General features: G+C 66.2%; 1 protein-coding gene across 1 annotated transcript in view; it reads right to left on the reverse strand.

Annotated features, from left to right (window-relative positions):
• Positions 1-297: 297 nt before the first annotated feature.
• ESPNL (espin like) overlaps positions 298-14,265 on the reverse strand; it is a 28,671-nt gene continuing 14,703 nt past the window's right edge. The window contains exons 5-9 of the mRNA XM_058699649.1: positions 13,942-14,073; positions 7,182-7,293; positions 5,826-5,938; positions 4,888-5,082; positions 298-3,363 (exon numbers count right to left, since the gene is read on the reverse strand). Of these exons, the coding sequence (XP_058555632.1) occupies positions 1,756-3,363; positions 4,888-5,082; positions 5,826-5,938; positions 7,182-7,293; positions 13,942-14,073 (2,160 nt within the window). The 3' untranslated portion in view covers positions 298-1,755. The remainder of the gene's footprint in view (positions 3,364-4,887; positions 5,083-5,825; positions 5,939-7,181; positions 7,294-13,941; positions 14,074-14,265) is intronic.

The following is a 14,265-nucleotide window of genomic DNA, read 5'->3' on the forward strand; positions in this document are numbered from 1 at the left end:
CTCGGGGACCAGGAGCCTGGAGTTGGCACCCTGCTCATTAGAACCTGCTTCACCGCAGGACAGAGACGCCTCCCACGTGGGACTCAGTGCACCCTCTCCACGACCCCCGGAGAGGGCAGGTCAGCACCACGGCCCATTTTACAGATGAGGACGTGGAGGCTCTGTGGGGCTGAGGACGTTGGCTCTCGTGTCTGGTGGAGCTGGGGACAGGGGGCTCGGTGCCCACCCAGTGCCAGGACTCTCTCAGGGCACAGGCGGCTGTCCCCTCGCTGTGGGCACGGGAGACAAAAAGCACAGTGAAGGCCGGCCGGGAACGGGGGTCTTTATTCGCGAACTCATGCGTGGGCCGGGTCCCCAAGAGGGCACAGAGCCTGAGCCAGCGGCTCCTCCTCCTCCCCCCTCCCCTGGGCGTCCGGCTGTGTGTTCCATCCAGCAGTGAGCCTGCCACCCACCAGGTTCCGCAGGCAGGCGAGGACCCTGCAGGGGACCTCTGTCCCAGGAGGTGTGACTGCAGGAGGCGGTTCCCAGAGGAAGGTTCCGGAACCCCCCCCCACACACACACACACACACACTGCCTGCTGGGGCAGGCACAACTGTCCTGTGCTCCTCCCCCCAAGCCCCCTTTGCTCTGGGCCAGCCCTCCTCGGGCCCGTGGCCTGGGTGCGGGCCACCCTCCGGGGGCCAAGTCACATCCGCGGCCAGCCATTCGGGGCTTGTCCCTAGAGCCCCTGGTGCCATGTTCGCTCAACACCCTGCAGCACCTGGGCTGTCCTCTGAGGGCGAAGGGTGCGGGTGACACGGGGCGGGGGGTGGGGGGGGCACACAGGAAGTGGCTGTGCCTCGGAACCTTCCATCTGTACGTTCTCTGATCTAACAGTGCACATCTGAGGGTGGGGTGCCAGCCTCCTGTGCCCAGAGTCCCCTTCAGACACTGGTTCTCTGTGAAAAATTCCTTATGTCCCTGCTCCCCCGAGCCTGCAGGGGGGGCCCTGCCGCTGCCTTGGGCCGTGTGGCCAGGGCGGCTGGTCAGCTGGAGGAGAGGACAGGAGGCCCAAGGGAGGCTTCCTTTCGGGGCCCGGGTCCTCTGGAGCGCCCCGGGGGGAGCAGGGCACAGCAGCAGAACACGAGTCTGTCAGTGGGGCCGTACTGACCGGCGTGGGCCTTGTCTCTGACCCAGAGAATTCGGGAAGGCCTGACGGGAAAGCCGCTGGCCCATCGAATCCCGTTCTCTCCAGCCCCCGGCTCTGTCATCTCACGGACGGAGACAGGGGCCTGGGGAGGTGAAAAGGCATGGCCCAAGGTCGGCAGGAGGCAGAGAAAGGCTGTGGACGTGGCCGGAGCCACCGGTGCTGGAGATGCGGAGGGGCGTGACAGCAGGAGACTCGGCCCTGGAAGGAGAGCCCGCGGGGAAACCTGGGCCAGCATCCCAGGGGCCCGGAGGACACCGGGGCAGACGGCCTGGGGCTGGAGGGCAAGGCCTCTAACCTCAGGGCCGGCTGGGAGGCAGAGAGGGCTCCTCGGTCCCTGGTGAGGATTCTGAAACTGAAACTGAAACTGAGTCGCATAGCGGGGGTGGACCCCGGCAGGGGTGGGACTGGAGGCGGCCATCGGCACACCGAGTGAGTGTCCTGTCGAGTGTCGGCCAGCCCGGCCTCGGGGCCCACCCGGCCACCAGGTGGGGGGCAAAGGAAACGAGCAGGGAGAGCCAGAACCCCTTCCCACGCCCCACTCCCAGAGGCAGGCTGCCGGCCGGTCTCACTCTCCAAAGCTGAACATCTCGGCTTCTTTCTCCTTCCAGAAGGCGAAACTGCGGTCGATGTAGCCACAGATGTCCTCGCTGTTGAAGCTGCCCCGCTGGCAGCCGGACCCCGGCCTCTGCGCGGGGGGCTCGGCGCTGCTGCTGGGGGCGGCGGCGGGGGGCAGGGGACCCAGGGGCGTCAGCCCCGACTTGCGGCCGGGCTCCGCGTCCCAGGCGGGACCTCGGCTGGAGCCGAAGAAGCGGGCTTTGATGTCCTCGAAGCCGTCGGTCCAGGCGCGGCGGCCGGCGGCCACCTCGTCGGTCACGGCCTTGTGGAAGGCGCGCACCGCGTCCCAGCCGTGGGCGCCCAGGTGCTCGAAGACCTCGAAACACAGCAGGTGGCGCATCTTGCGCTCCTCGGCCGGCAGCTCGCACTCCAGGAGCCGGAAGTAGCCCAGCATGAAGAGGTCCAGCGTGAGGCCGCCGTAGGGCACGGGCGCCCCGTCCACGTGGGGCAGGAACTGCTCGGGGGACAGCGGCCCACGGGGCCGCCGGCTCAGCCGCCGCAGCTGCCGGGCCGGCACGTGTGCCATGATGGCCTTCCAGTTGCCCAGCAGGTGGGCGATGACGTGGCGCTGCTGCCACAGGTGGCCGAGCCGGGGGCCCTCGCTGGGCGGCGGGGGCGGTGGGGGCGGCAGCCCAGGGCCCCCCGCCGCCTCCCGAGCGGGCGGCGCCGCGGCGCGGCGGGCCTCCAGGGTCCTGCAGGCCGCGGCCTTGAGGGCCGGCGCGTAGGCCGACTTCTTCCAGTGGCTCAGGAAGAGCATCACGATGCGCTCCTTGCGAAGGCTGGCCAGCTGGGCGCCGGGCGCGGCCCCCGCCTCCGACGGGGCCTCCTCGCAGCCGATGCCCGAGTCGCTGGCCTCCTCCGCGTCCCCCGGCGCGGGCGCCCCTCCCGCGGGGCCGCTGTGGGGCTGCGGGGCTGCGGGCCAGCAGCCTCTCGGGCACCGCCCGGGCGGGGCCCCCGGCTCCCCGGGGCCCGGGTTTGGGGCGCAGGACGGGCCCGGAGCGGACTCGAAGTTGCCGCGCAGCGATCGCACGGACACGCCGCACTGCTGGATCTCGCGCTGCGCCTCGCTTCTGGGGGGCCCGGCGGGGGCCTCCGCGTGGGTCTCCCGCGGGGGGCTCCCCTCGCCCTGCACCAGCCCGTTCATGCCCTTCAGCAGCAGGGACATGCTGCGCACCAGCCGGGCGACGTGGCTGCACCAGAAGGGCAGGGGCTGCTCGCCGCGCCCCGCCTCCGAGGCCCCCGAGGGGCCCCTGGGCTCCGCCGCGGGGGCGGGAGCCTCCTCACCCTCGGGGCCGGGCGCCCGGGGCAGGAAGCGGCTGTGGACGGTGATGCTGACCAGGGGCGCGGGCAGCAAGGCCTGCAGCTCGGCCGCCAGGCGGCCCAGCTCGCTCTCGTACTCCTGGCAGCGGCGGCGCAGCTGCAGGTCGGCGATCTGCTTCTCCAGGTAGACCAGGTCGTCCTCCGTCAGCAGCTCCCCAAAGGGGCCCAGGATGGCCTGGTGCGTCTGCGAGTACCGCCAGGCCGCCGGCTCCGCGGGGCCGTCGCTCCCGCTGTCGCCCTGGAGGCGGGGAGGCCGGGTCAGCAGCGCCCCCGAGCCGAGCCGGCAGAGGGCACGTTGCCCCCGAGGGTGGGCTGGCCCCCGGTGCTGCCACGGACCCCGGCCCGGCCCCTCAACTCCAGCGGGCCCTCGGCCGGACTTAGAGAATAAACCGGGAGGCTGGCCGGCCCCAGTCCCGAGTCTGAGGCTCTGGGCAGCCACTCTGCCCTCTGGGCGCCCCGTCTTTGCCCTCAGAACGGGGTACCTCTGCTCTGCCCTGCCACGCCCACATCCTAATCTCATCTCCTCAGCGTTTAATCCGAAGGCTCTCTCTCCTCAGACCCCTCCCCGCCCCTCCCGCCAAGCTCCAGAGCCTTCTGCGGTTGGGTGGCTGCTTCTGGCTCTCTGCTCTGGGCTCTCCTGCTGGCTGCCCTCCCCTCCCCCCCAGTGCTCACGGCCTGTGGGACAGGGACCCCGAGCTGGCCCCCTCTGGGCTCTGTGCCAGCCCGATTACAGCTCAGGACCCCCTGGGAGAGGAGCCCCATTTCACAGGTGAGGGGCCTGAACCACCACCTGCTTTTGCCCAGAGGCCTGGGGCTGTCTGGTCCCGGGCAGTGCTCTGCACGACTAAGTTCTGATTGCCGGGCCCAGCGGGCCCAGAGCACGGAGCAGAGCCTGCGCCGGACGAAGCCGACAAAACCGGATCCCTCCAGGGTTAAGACTGGAGCTACTGTGCACACGACAGCTAGGGGGAGCTCGCTACTCGGCTCCGATTCCCAAAGGCTCCCCAAAGGCCTGACACTGAGCGGTCCTGTAACATCCGCCTGCCCGTTCCCTCTCTGACCTCACCTCTGTCCGTCACACCTCATTCACTGCGCTCAGAGGGACCAGCCTCCTCCTGGTCCTTCACTCATGCCTCAGGACCTTTGCACTTATTTTCTCTCTGCTTAGAATCACTTGTCCCAAATTCTCGCAGGGCTCCTCTCTCCTTTCTTTCTGGCCCCTGCTCAAGGCCACCTCCCCAGACAGGCTGCCCCTGAGCGTCACTCCCCTTCCCCCTGCTCTGCTTCTCTCCATGACACCTGGAATCACCCTCCCTGCCCGCCCCCCCCCCCATCAGGTGCCCAATCACCCTGTCTTCCCTCCTGGAACGTGAGGGCTGGGAGCGCAGGGCTGGTCTCCCTCACTGCCTAGAACACGGCCTGACACGAGGTAGAGGTGGGGTAAAAACGGCTACATAAAACAACACGTGGAAATAACACCTCTAACCAGGTGAAGAAGTTCCCAGCTCCCTGATCTGGTTCAACTTCATCGTCTGGCAGAGGAGGAAGCTGGGGCCACAGAGGGGCACGCAGTGGGGCCCCCGGTCGAGGTGTGGGCTCAGGCCCCGCACCTTCCGCGCCCACCGGCCAGGACAGAGCCTTCTGCCCCGCCTCCACTCTCTACCCCTTGGCCCCGCCCCGCCCCACCCCTCTCCGGCAGGTCCCCGCCCCCTGCCCCGCCCCGCCCCCTCTCACGCCCCGCCCTGCCCCACCGGGCCCCCACCTGGGCCTGGGATTCGGGGTCTGCGCCCAGGCGGGCTTGCAGCTTCCGCACCATCACCTGCCGCTTCCACTCTGGGATGGGTCGGCCGCGCTCGTCCTGCGTGGGCACCAGCCAATCGAGGTCGCCCGAGGGCAGCCTGTCCAGGTGCAGCGTGGCCAGGCAGTCTGGGGCGTCCCCCGCCGCCATCTCCTCTCCCTGTGCAGACTCGGGTGGGTCACTCAAGTCCCTGAGGGGACCTCCCCCCCTGCCCCGGGACCGGTGGGGAGGGCCACATGGGGTGAGCAAGGCCCCGGGAGGAGGGGGTGGAGACAGGCCAGAGAAGGGTGGGGAGACCCAGCCTGGTAAGCGTTGGCTTCTGAGGGCAGGGACCCCTGGTGTTCTGTGGGATCCAGGTATGTGAGTGGGGCGATCTCTGACTGAGAGAAGCAACCCCGAGATTCTTCCCTTGTTCTATATATGGCAGAAGACGTTGCCATGTGGATGGGCAAACTCATTTGGAGAGCAGTTACATAGGGAAAGTCTGGTGGCCAACTCTGAACCGCAGGACTTGTCAGAGCCTTTAAAATGCTGTGTGCCCTATAACTCTCCAAGAGGGACAGCACCATGCAGCATTTCCCAAACTTGCACCGGACATCTCAGGGGCTGAGAGTTCCTGGCACCCTTTCAAGGAAGGGGTGGGTTGGATTTATAAAGGCCTCAGGCCCGGAAAAAAAAAGGAGAGAGAGGAGCTGGCCTCCTCCAGTGGGTCCTGGGCTGGGTGGGAGCCCCTGAGGAGGAGGGCAGTAGACTCCAGGCCCACCCCCCCACCCCATGGACAACTGCATCTCTGCCCCGGAAGTGACCTGGCTGGGCCACACAGAATACTGATGAGAGGCCAGGTGAGCTTGGGGGGTTGGCTGGGGGGCCTTGGGAGAGGGAGGAGGAGGCAGGAGGCGTACCGCGGGGACGGCGGTGGCGTCGGTGGTGACCCTTGGGGGCGCTGCGCAGGTTATCTGCTCCCTCGGCAGAGGTGGGTCATGCTGGTCAGGCCAGGCTGGGCTGGGAGACTCTACTGCGGGGGGAAGGGAAGCAGAGTCAAGGGGCTTCCCGAGAAGGCAGGGGTGAGGGGTAGAGAACCTGGATCTAGGGCAGAGCTGGTATTCCTGAAGGACTCCTAGACTTGCAGCCAAAGTTGCAGCCAGCCCCCAACAAAGCGCCCGGGGACCCGGGGTGCTGGACCTCTGCGGGCGCCTGTGGGGCTTTCCAAGCCTGGCCAGTTGGAGAACCTGCATTTTAGCCCCTCACCCGCCCCTGGAAGGAGCGGGGGAGGGCACAGGGTGGTCTGGGGACCTAAGGCAGCCCCTCCCAAAGCATGCCAACACGCACACCAGGGCCACGCCCTGAGCGAGAAACAGGTCCTGCACCACACACGCACACACACGCACACACACGCACGCACACACTCCTCCGTGGGACTGTATAACCACAACCCACTCCACGAAATGGTGCTAACCCTCACAAATGTGGGGCCTGCTGAGATTTTTCCTGTTCCATTTCAATTTTTTTTAATGTATATTTATTTTTGAGAGAGAGAGAGAGAGAGAGAGAGCATGACCAGAGGAGAGGCAGAGAGGGAGACACATGTCCGAAGCAGGCTCCAGGCTCTGAGCTGTCAGCACAGAGCCCGACGTGAGGCTTGAACCCACAGACTGTGAGATCGTGACCTGAGCTGAAGCCAGGCACTTAACCGACTGAGCTACCCAGGCGCCCCTCCGTTTCAATTTTTGGTAGAACGGCCCTAATTCCCTAACAGTCAGCGGCCTGCCCCTGCCAGTCTGTGGACATCCCACCTGCCGGGGGCTCCAACCAACAGCAGCAGATCCAGAAGCAGCCTGGGCCCCGGTGACCTGACCTTTGAGATTTACCTCTCTCTGGACAAGCCAAGGCCCAGGGAGGGAATGAGGCTGCCCAAGGTCACACAGGCAGGACGTCCAGGCCCTGGGGGCTCAGAGCTCACAGAGGGACCCCGGAGGGCTGCGCAGGGGGCCAGTTAATTGTAAGTGTCCATTATGGAAAATGTTGATCCTCCCTTTAAAGAAGCAACCCAGACAGTAATGGAAATTTGGGAGAAGCTGGGGGCTGGGTGGTGGGAGGGATGACCCCAACCGTGTCCTGAAGCTCTTGTGGGCCCGGCTGCCTGGAGTCCACTGCTCTCCCAGCCCCCCCCCCATCAAAGGACCTCAGAGGCGGGGCCAGCAACGCCCACTCCCCGCGCCTATGGTCCAGGCCAGTCTCCCCTGGAGACGTGTACTCACAGGTGGGGCTCCTGAAACCCGAGCCCCTCATTCCATCCTCCGGGGCGCGCCTGGCAGCTGACAGTGGAGGAGGGGGAAACGGTGGTGGCGGTGGCGTCATCAGGAGTGGCACCTGGGGGTGGACACGGACCTGGTCAGCAGGAGGCCCCAGTGAGCCCTGGCTTGGGCCGCCGCATGACTGGTGGGGTGGAGGGGGCATCCGGCAAGCTGGCCGTGGCCCAGTGTCCCTGGCGGGGGAGGAGGGCATGTGTATCTCGGAACGGGGCTTGGAGAGGGTGAAGTGCGCAGGAGTGAGGTTCTGTCCTCCCGTGTCTGCCCACCCCTCCATGCCTGGTGACCAGGACTCCTCGCGCTCCCCATGTACTTGTCTCAGTGCCGTCACTCACCGTGCCCCCGCATGTGGCCACCACCACCGGCAGGTGAGCCCCCCCATCTAAAGGCCTGGCTCAGCCTTTCTCTGGAACCAGCTTAACGCGGCAGCTCCGGGGGCTGGGTCAGGGCCAGGTGTCCAGCCTGTGCTTACCTCTCTCTGGCTTTATGAGACATGCGTGCACACACCTGCACCCGTGCACTTGTGCACACACTCACACATGCGTGTGTATACACGCACACACGCATGTACACATATATATGCGCGCCCCCACATACACGCTCATGTACACGCAACCCCCCTCCCTGACCGTCCCGGACTTCCGTGCTGAGACAAAGTGCCTCGAGGGCATCCCCCTCTGATAGGAGAGCAGAGTCCCCGCCAACGGGCACAGAGGGAAACCGCGAGGCATTTAGAACACTTCTCAGAGCCACAAGCAGGGGCTGTGGGGCTGTGGCCTCACCTCAGAGCAGTGGTGTAGTGCCCAGGCCACCCCCTCCCCACGGCCACTTGGAAACAGAGATCACCGAGTTCAGTCCCAGGGAGCTTGGTGGTTGGGGAAACCCAGGCCCGGCACTGCAGGGGCACCCCAAACTCACCCCCAGAGCCTGCCCCATGTCCAGGGCAAGGCACAGACCTGCCTCTGGCCACCTCCCCCACCCCCAGCACTGACAGGTGGCAGCCAGGAAGAGCCTTTGACCTGGAGCTCTCTCCCCAGCTCAGCCCTGAGCAGCCTCAGCTTTTGGGACCGACTGACGGAAGCCAAGACTTCTGGGCCAGCTGACTAGCCAGCAGGACACACGGGGCGTGCAGGCCACTCTAACAGCACAGGGGTGCCAGCACGGGGACAGTGCTCACCTCCTTGCCCCCTGCGTGTCCCTCCTTCGGCAGCAGAGAAATCACTTTTTGGTTTAAAGATGAAAGTTGAAGTCCGGCCGACGCCATCTCTTGCTTGGACGGCAGACCTCGGGGCCCCGGGCCGCGTCACGGAGGCCCTTCTGACACCTGATTGCCCCGGCTCGCGTCTCCAGCCAGTCGGACCACAGCCGCACCCCCCTCAACACCCCACCCTGGCCGTCAGACTGGAGCTCCTCACCCCTCCTTCCGCGGGCAGCGGAGGCTGGACACGCCTCCAGGTTGGGGCTGCAGAGAGCCCCGAGCAGGACAGAGGACATGGTTCAAAACAGCCCCACGTGGGATGTGTGGCCTGTGGCCGGGACCCGTGTCTGGAGGGTGTGGCCCATGTTGCAGCACCGTTTGATGCTCTGCTGTCTCTGTCTTAAAATCCTTAGTCATTCTGGGGGCCCTGGGGGGCTCATTCGGCTGAGCGTCCGACTTCGGCTGCAGTCACGATCTCACGGTCCGTGGGTTCGAGCCCCACCTCGGGCTCTGTGCCGACAGCTCGAAGCCCGGAGCCCGCTTCGGATTCTGTGTCTCCCTCTCTCTCTGCGCCCCACCCCTGCTCATTCTCTGTCTCTCAAAAATAAATGTTAAGAATTTTGTTTAAATAAAAAAATAAATTTCTTAATCATTTTTGGATAAGCAGCCCCAAATTCATCGTGCGCTGGCCCTGCATGTGATACAGCTGGTCCTGTTGGGACAAACCCCTGGGTCACTCTGAGTGTCCCCTTGCTCACATCCTGATCCCACCTCCCCGCGAGGAGGCACTGACTGACCTCAGCTCGGCGGTGCCCTCAGGAGAACCCCTGACCCGCACCCGAGTGTCTCCAGACGCTCCATCGCTCTCCTGTCCAGGCCCCGCGGCCCACTGTGGCCACTGGAAAGGGGCACAGCCTGAAACCCTGTCTGCCCGGCCACCACGCACCTCACACCTCAGTCCTCGCGGGAATCCGTGTGGAGATCCCGGGAGCCCCGGTGGGCTGGGGTGCGTCTGCCGGCCCCCGGCCCGGGAGGACCCGCAGAGACGGGCCGGGCTGCGCACGGGGAGCTGCAGCCGTCCTGGGCTGTCAGGACCTGTAGCAGCTGCCGCCCCGGGGAGAGCAGGAGGCGTGGCATTAATATTTGAAGGCGGAGGTATCGGGTGGCCAGGCGGGCTTGGGGTGGCTGTGGGATCCCTTACCATGCACCTTAACCCTCCACGGTGCAGGGGAGCAGACCGTCCGGGGATGTGGGCGGGACTGAGATCCCTGGGTCAGACAGAGGGATCCTCTGGTACAGAACCCCTCTCCCACAGCCCCCCGGGGAGCAGACGGGGAGACAGGATCAGAGAGGGCAAGGGGCTTCCTCAAGGCCCCAGAGCTGGGATGCGGGAGAGCTGGGATCAGAATCTTATTTGAGCCCCTAGTCCTTGCTCCGGGAGGCCCTCGGATCACTGCTCCTTTGGTCCAGGGGCATCAGCAGTAGAGGAGGAGGCAGATGGGTGGCCCTCGGGGGGCGGGGTGGGGGGGCTGGCGCCAGCTGGGTCTCTCGCACTCCTTCCACGGATGCAAGTTCTGGCTGCATTTCTAGGGACAGACCCAGAGGAACCTTGTTGCTCCCAAATAAAATGGGGGTCCCCCAGGCTCCACCATCCCTCCCCCACCTCCTGTGTGCCCAGTAGCCATCTGGGCCCATATCACATCACGCCGGGACCCAATAAAACATGATGCTTGCTCTCTGCAAGGTGCATTGGACCCGGGACCCTTGTGCCGTCTTCCAGCATCCACGACACAGACGTTTGCTGGCTCACGACCTTCAAGCAGGGTTGAGTCAGACCCCAGACCCTGTGGCACAGCTAGAGAGCCTGGCCCTGTGGTCTGACGGAGGACGGCTGAGCCCCGGGGGCGCCCGCACCACAGGGTCCCCCTGCTGCCCGGGCCCCTGCCCCGCCAGGACTCCCCCTGCTTCCTGCCCCTGCCTGGGAGCCCTCAGCCCCTCCATTCTCAGGGGTGGGGGGCACAAATCTCCCCACCCCCTGGAGGACTGCGGACTCAGCTCGGGCCACAGTGGCCTCTCAGGGAGGGGGAGACGAAAGAGGCCGGCAGTTGGTTTGAGGCCCAGGGAAATGGACTTGGGCCCCAGAGTGGCACCTACAGCCTGGGAGACCTCGGGGCTGAATCCTGCTCTACCCCTCACCAATGAGAAGCGCTGGGGAGCCACTCCCTGGGCCTCGGTTTCCTCGCCTGTAAGTCAGGAAGATGAAGGGTTACGGGGGGGCGCCTGGCAGGACCCGGCACCGGTAGGGCTCGGACCTGATCCCCGTGGTTACCCTGGAGAGGCGCTCACCCGGAGTTCTAACCGGGTCCGCTGTGCAGTTTCCCAGGTGGCGGGAAAACCGGCATCCTGACTAAGCAAAGCTGCCCGGAGCCGAAGGAGCACGGATACTGGGCAGGACACCACTGCCCCCGAACCGGGCAACTGGCCGGAGGCCGGCAGACATCTGGGCCTGGGCTGGCGCCCTTCCCGAGGCCTGCTGTCTTTTCCTGTTTTCGGTGAGATTTGAGCAATGCTGTGCCCGCCATGCATTATACATAGAGGACAGCTGTGGCGAGCAGGGTTACAGGCCTGTAATGCCACCCGGGCGGAGAAAATCATGACCCACAGATGGGTGCCGGACACCGGTCACCATGGCTGAGATTCAGTTACTGGCCGCACAGCCAGGCCCCACCTCTCCCTGGAGAGGAGGCTGCCCGAGGGAGTCCCTTGCCCTCTCTGGGCCTCAGTTTCCCCAGCCGAAAGGAGAGGGTCCTAGAGTCCTTCTGGACCTAGGGGAGGGACTTAGCCCCCACTGTGCATCTCCTCTGCCTTCACAGGGCTCTTTAACCCTGTTTTACAGATGGGAAAACTGAGGCTCGGAGATGCTCAGAACTCGCCAGTGCTACCCAGCCAGAAGGAGCCACCCCAACCCCGGAGGGAGGGAGTACAGGCCTGGGGGTGAACAGGACAGTCCGGATGCTCTGGAAGGTGCTAGGGGGCTCGCCCCTCCCCTCCCGGAGGGCCGTGCTCGCCACCTGAGGCCGCTGTTCATCAGTGCCACCACCTGACCAGGACTTCAATCACACCCGGCCCTGAAGCTGCCGCCCCTGGAGCCCCTGCCCCACCCAGGTCAGAGAGGCCCAACCCCTCACTGTGCAGAGCGGTGCCTGAGAGCCAGGGGGGCGGACAGACCTGGCCCAGGCTGAGGTGGGGCCTGGCCTCCCTGAGCTGTGGGCAGGGCCTGCCTCGCCACCAGCAGCCCGGTCTTGTCCCCCGGGCCACGTCTCTGGAGACCCACGACCTCCCCGGGGCCAGCGCAGGCTGTCCTGTGGTGCGGAAGATGACAGCTTTTGCCTCTCCTGAGCCCAGCACAGGAAGAGGCCGGCACGGCCACCTGTGGATATTGCGTTTCCATCAATATTGCATTAGGCGCACAGCCCCCACTCCCGGGCCCCGGGGCCCACAGCTGACGCCCTGCCCTCCCGTGGGGCCGAGCCTGTGAGCGCGAGGCAGGCGGCTTGGGAAGGGGGACATGCCAGCCACAGGCGAGGGACTGGCCTGCTGCCCTGGGCGCTCAGCGAGGCAGAAGGGAGGCTCTGGTCCCCCCGAGTCCCACACAGGCTCCCCCAGCTCCCCGCAGACACAGCGGTGAGCCCGGGGTGGGGGGGTCACACAGTTGGCCCAGACTGGTTGGGGGAGCCCCCAGACACCAGAATTCTGTCTCGAATCCTATGGTGATACCTGGGAGACGGCCAGGGCAGCAAAACCCCCCAGCAGCTTGGGACGGGCCGGTTCTCCACGGCCCGGGGAGTCAGGAGACAGCAGAAACCCCGGCCCCCAAAAGAGCTGGGCAAAGAGGCCAGGGGGTTCTGGCAGGTGGGCTGGCACCTGGGGATGGAAAGCTGAGGTCAGGGTCGCTGCCCCGACAGGCTGGGGACGGGCCGGGGACCCCACCCTGAGGCCAGGCGGGACCTGCTCCCCGGCAGCCGAGCAGCGCCCACCCCACCTCCTGATCTCACCTTCCAGGTTGGCCCCAGGAACCACACAGGGACCACACAGGGGCTGCGAGGGTCCCTGAGGGCCGGGACACTCCTGGCTTGTGGCCTGGGAAGCTCCGCCCACTACACCGGGAACCTGCCGAGCCCGACCAACTCCTCGAACCCGAGCCCAAAAGCAACATACGTACATCATTCCGCAAATAAATTACTTCAAGCAGTAAGTTCTCGTTTCTCAAACCACAACAGCAGGGCACTGACATGTGCCCCGGGGCACCCGAGCTGCCCCGAACTGCAGCGAGCCTGGGTGTGGGTTTCAGGTGGCGGTGACAAGAGGCTCCTGGCAGGGGCCGGGTGAGGACTGTCCCACAGGCCCAGGGCCGGGGAGGCCTGCAGCTCTGCCTCCGTTGGTCCTGGATGCTCCTGAGGGAAAAAGAGGCACGGCAGCAGTGCCACAGTGAGACCTGGCTTTGGGGGGCGGGGGGCAGCTTCCCCGGTGGACCTCGGGCCAGGTGGCCCCAGGGACACCTTCCGAAAGGGTGGCCACTAAAGCAAAGTGGCAAGAGCTGTGGCAGGTGGGGACTAATCTGTCAGAGCAACTGCCTTGGGCCTGGAAGTGGGGAGGGATGGGCGGGAGGGACCCGGGGTACCAGGCTCCATGCGGACCACACCGCTGACTCCAAGCCACCTGTGTGCCCAGCCCCACCCACTCTCCATTCAGGCGCACTTGAGGTGGCCTGCCGTGTGCGGGGGGCTGGCCCAGCAGGATGCGCGGGATCCTTGTCCCACGGATGGGGAAATGGCTCGGTGGGGTGTGGAGCCACGAGGGCCACGCCGAGACGGCACGGGGCTGGAACCTGCTGCTTTCTGCCTTCAGGATGGCCATGGGGCTGGCACCTCACCAAGGACCCAGGGCCCTGCTCCTGCCCCCAGGGTATCCTCAGTCTGACAACGTCACCCCACGGGAGTCCCGGCCAAGGTCCAGCCACAAGCCCAGCCCTGGTCTCGGCCATAGCCCTGGCCCCTGCCCCGACCCGTCACAGCCCCGGTGGGAGCCCCAGTCATGGCCCCTGTCACAGCCCTGTCATGGCCTTTATCACGGCTCCTGTCACGGCCCCAGTCACAGCCCTGTCATGACCCCAGTCATGGTCCTTATCACAGCTCCGGTCACAGCCCCAGTCACAGTCCCAGTCCCAACCTCTCTCGCGGCCCCTGCCATGATCCCTGCCATGGCCCATCACGGCCCCTGCCACAGCCCTGTCACGGCTCCATCACAGCCCCGTCACAGCCCTTGTGGCTGCCCGGCCCCGGCCCTGGCCCCCGGCCAGCTGACTTGCGGCGCCGGCTCGGTCCCGGCCAGGCCCCTTCTCCTGGGAACAGCATGGCGTCCGCAATGAGCTTTGTCTCTAACTCGGCCATCAGGGCGGCAGGAGTCCCGTCACCCCGGCCCCCGGGGACGGACGGGGACCGTGGAGCTTACCGGCCGGGCGGCCTCCTGCAGGAAGTGGGCGCAGTCCCGGTGTCCGTGGTAGTCGGCCAGGTCGGCTGCCGTGCACCCATCTTTGTCCCGCAGGGAGGGGTCCACGTGGTGGGAGACCAGCGTCTGGCAGCACTGCAGGGAGGGGGCACACGAGCGACCGCTGGGCTACCCGCCTGCGCCCACGGCGCTCACCAGATGCGACGGAGAGAGGGCGCCGTGCCCGCCCCACCTCACAGGTGGGAAACCGAGGCCGCCGACAGCCGAGGGACTTGCCCAAGGCCCCGCCGCCATTCACTGCAAGGACAGGGCTTGAACCCCCGCGCC

The sequence above is a fragment of the Neofelis nebulosa genome, chromosome 2 (assembly GCF_028018385.1).
Source record: "Neofelis nebulosa isolate mNeoNeb1 chromosome 2, mNeoNeb1.pri, whole genome shotgun sequence".
Lineage (NCBI taxonomy): Eukaryota > Metazoa > Chordata > Mammalia > Carnivora > Felidae > Neofelis > Neofelis nebulosa.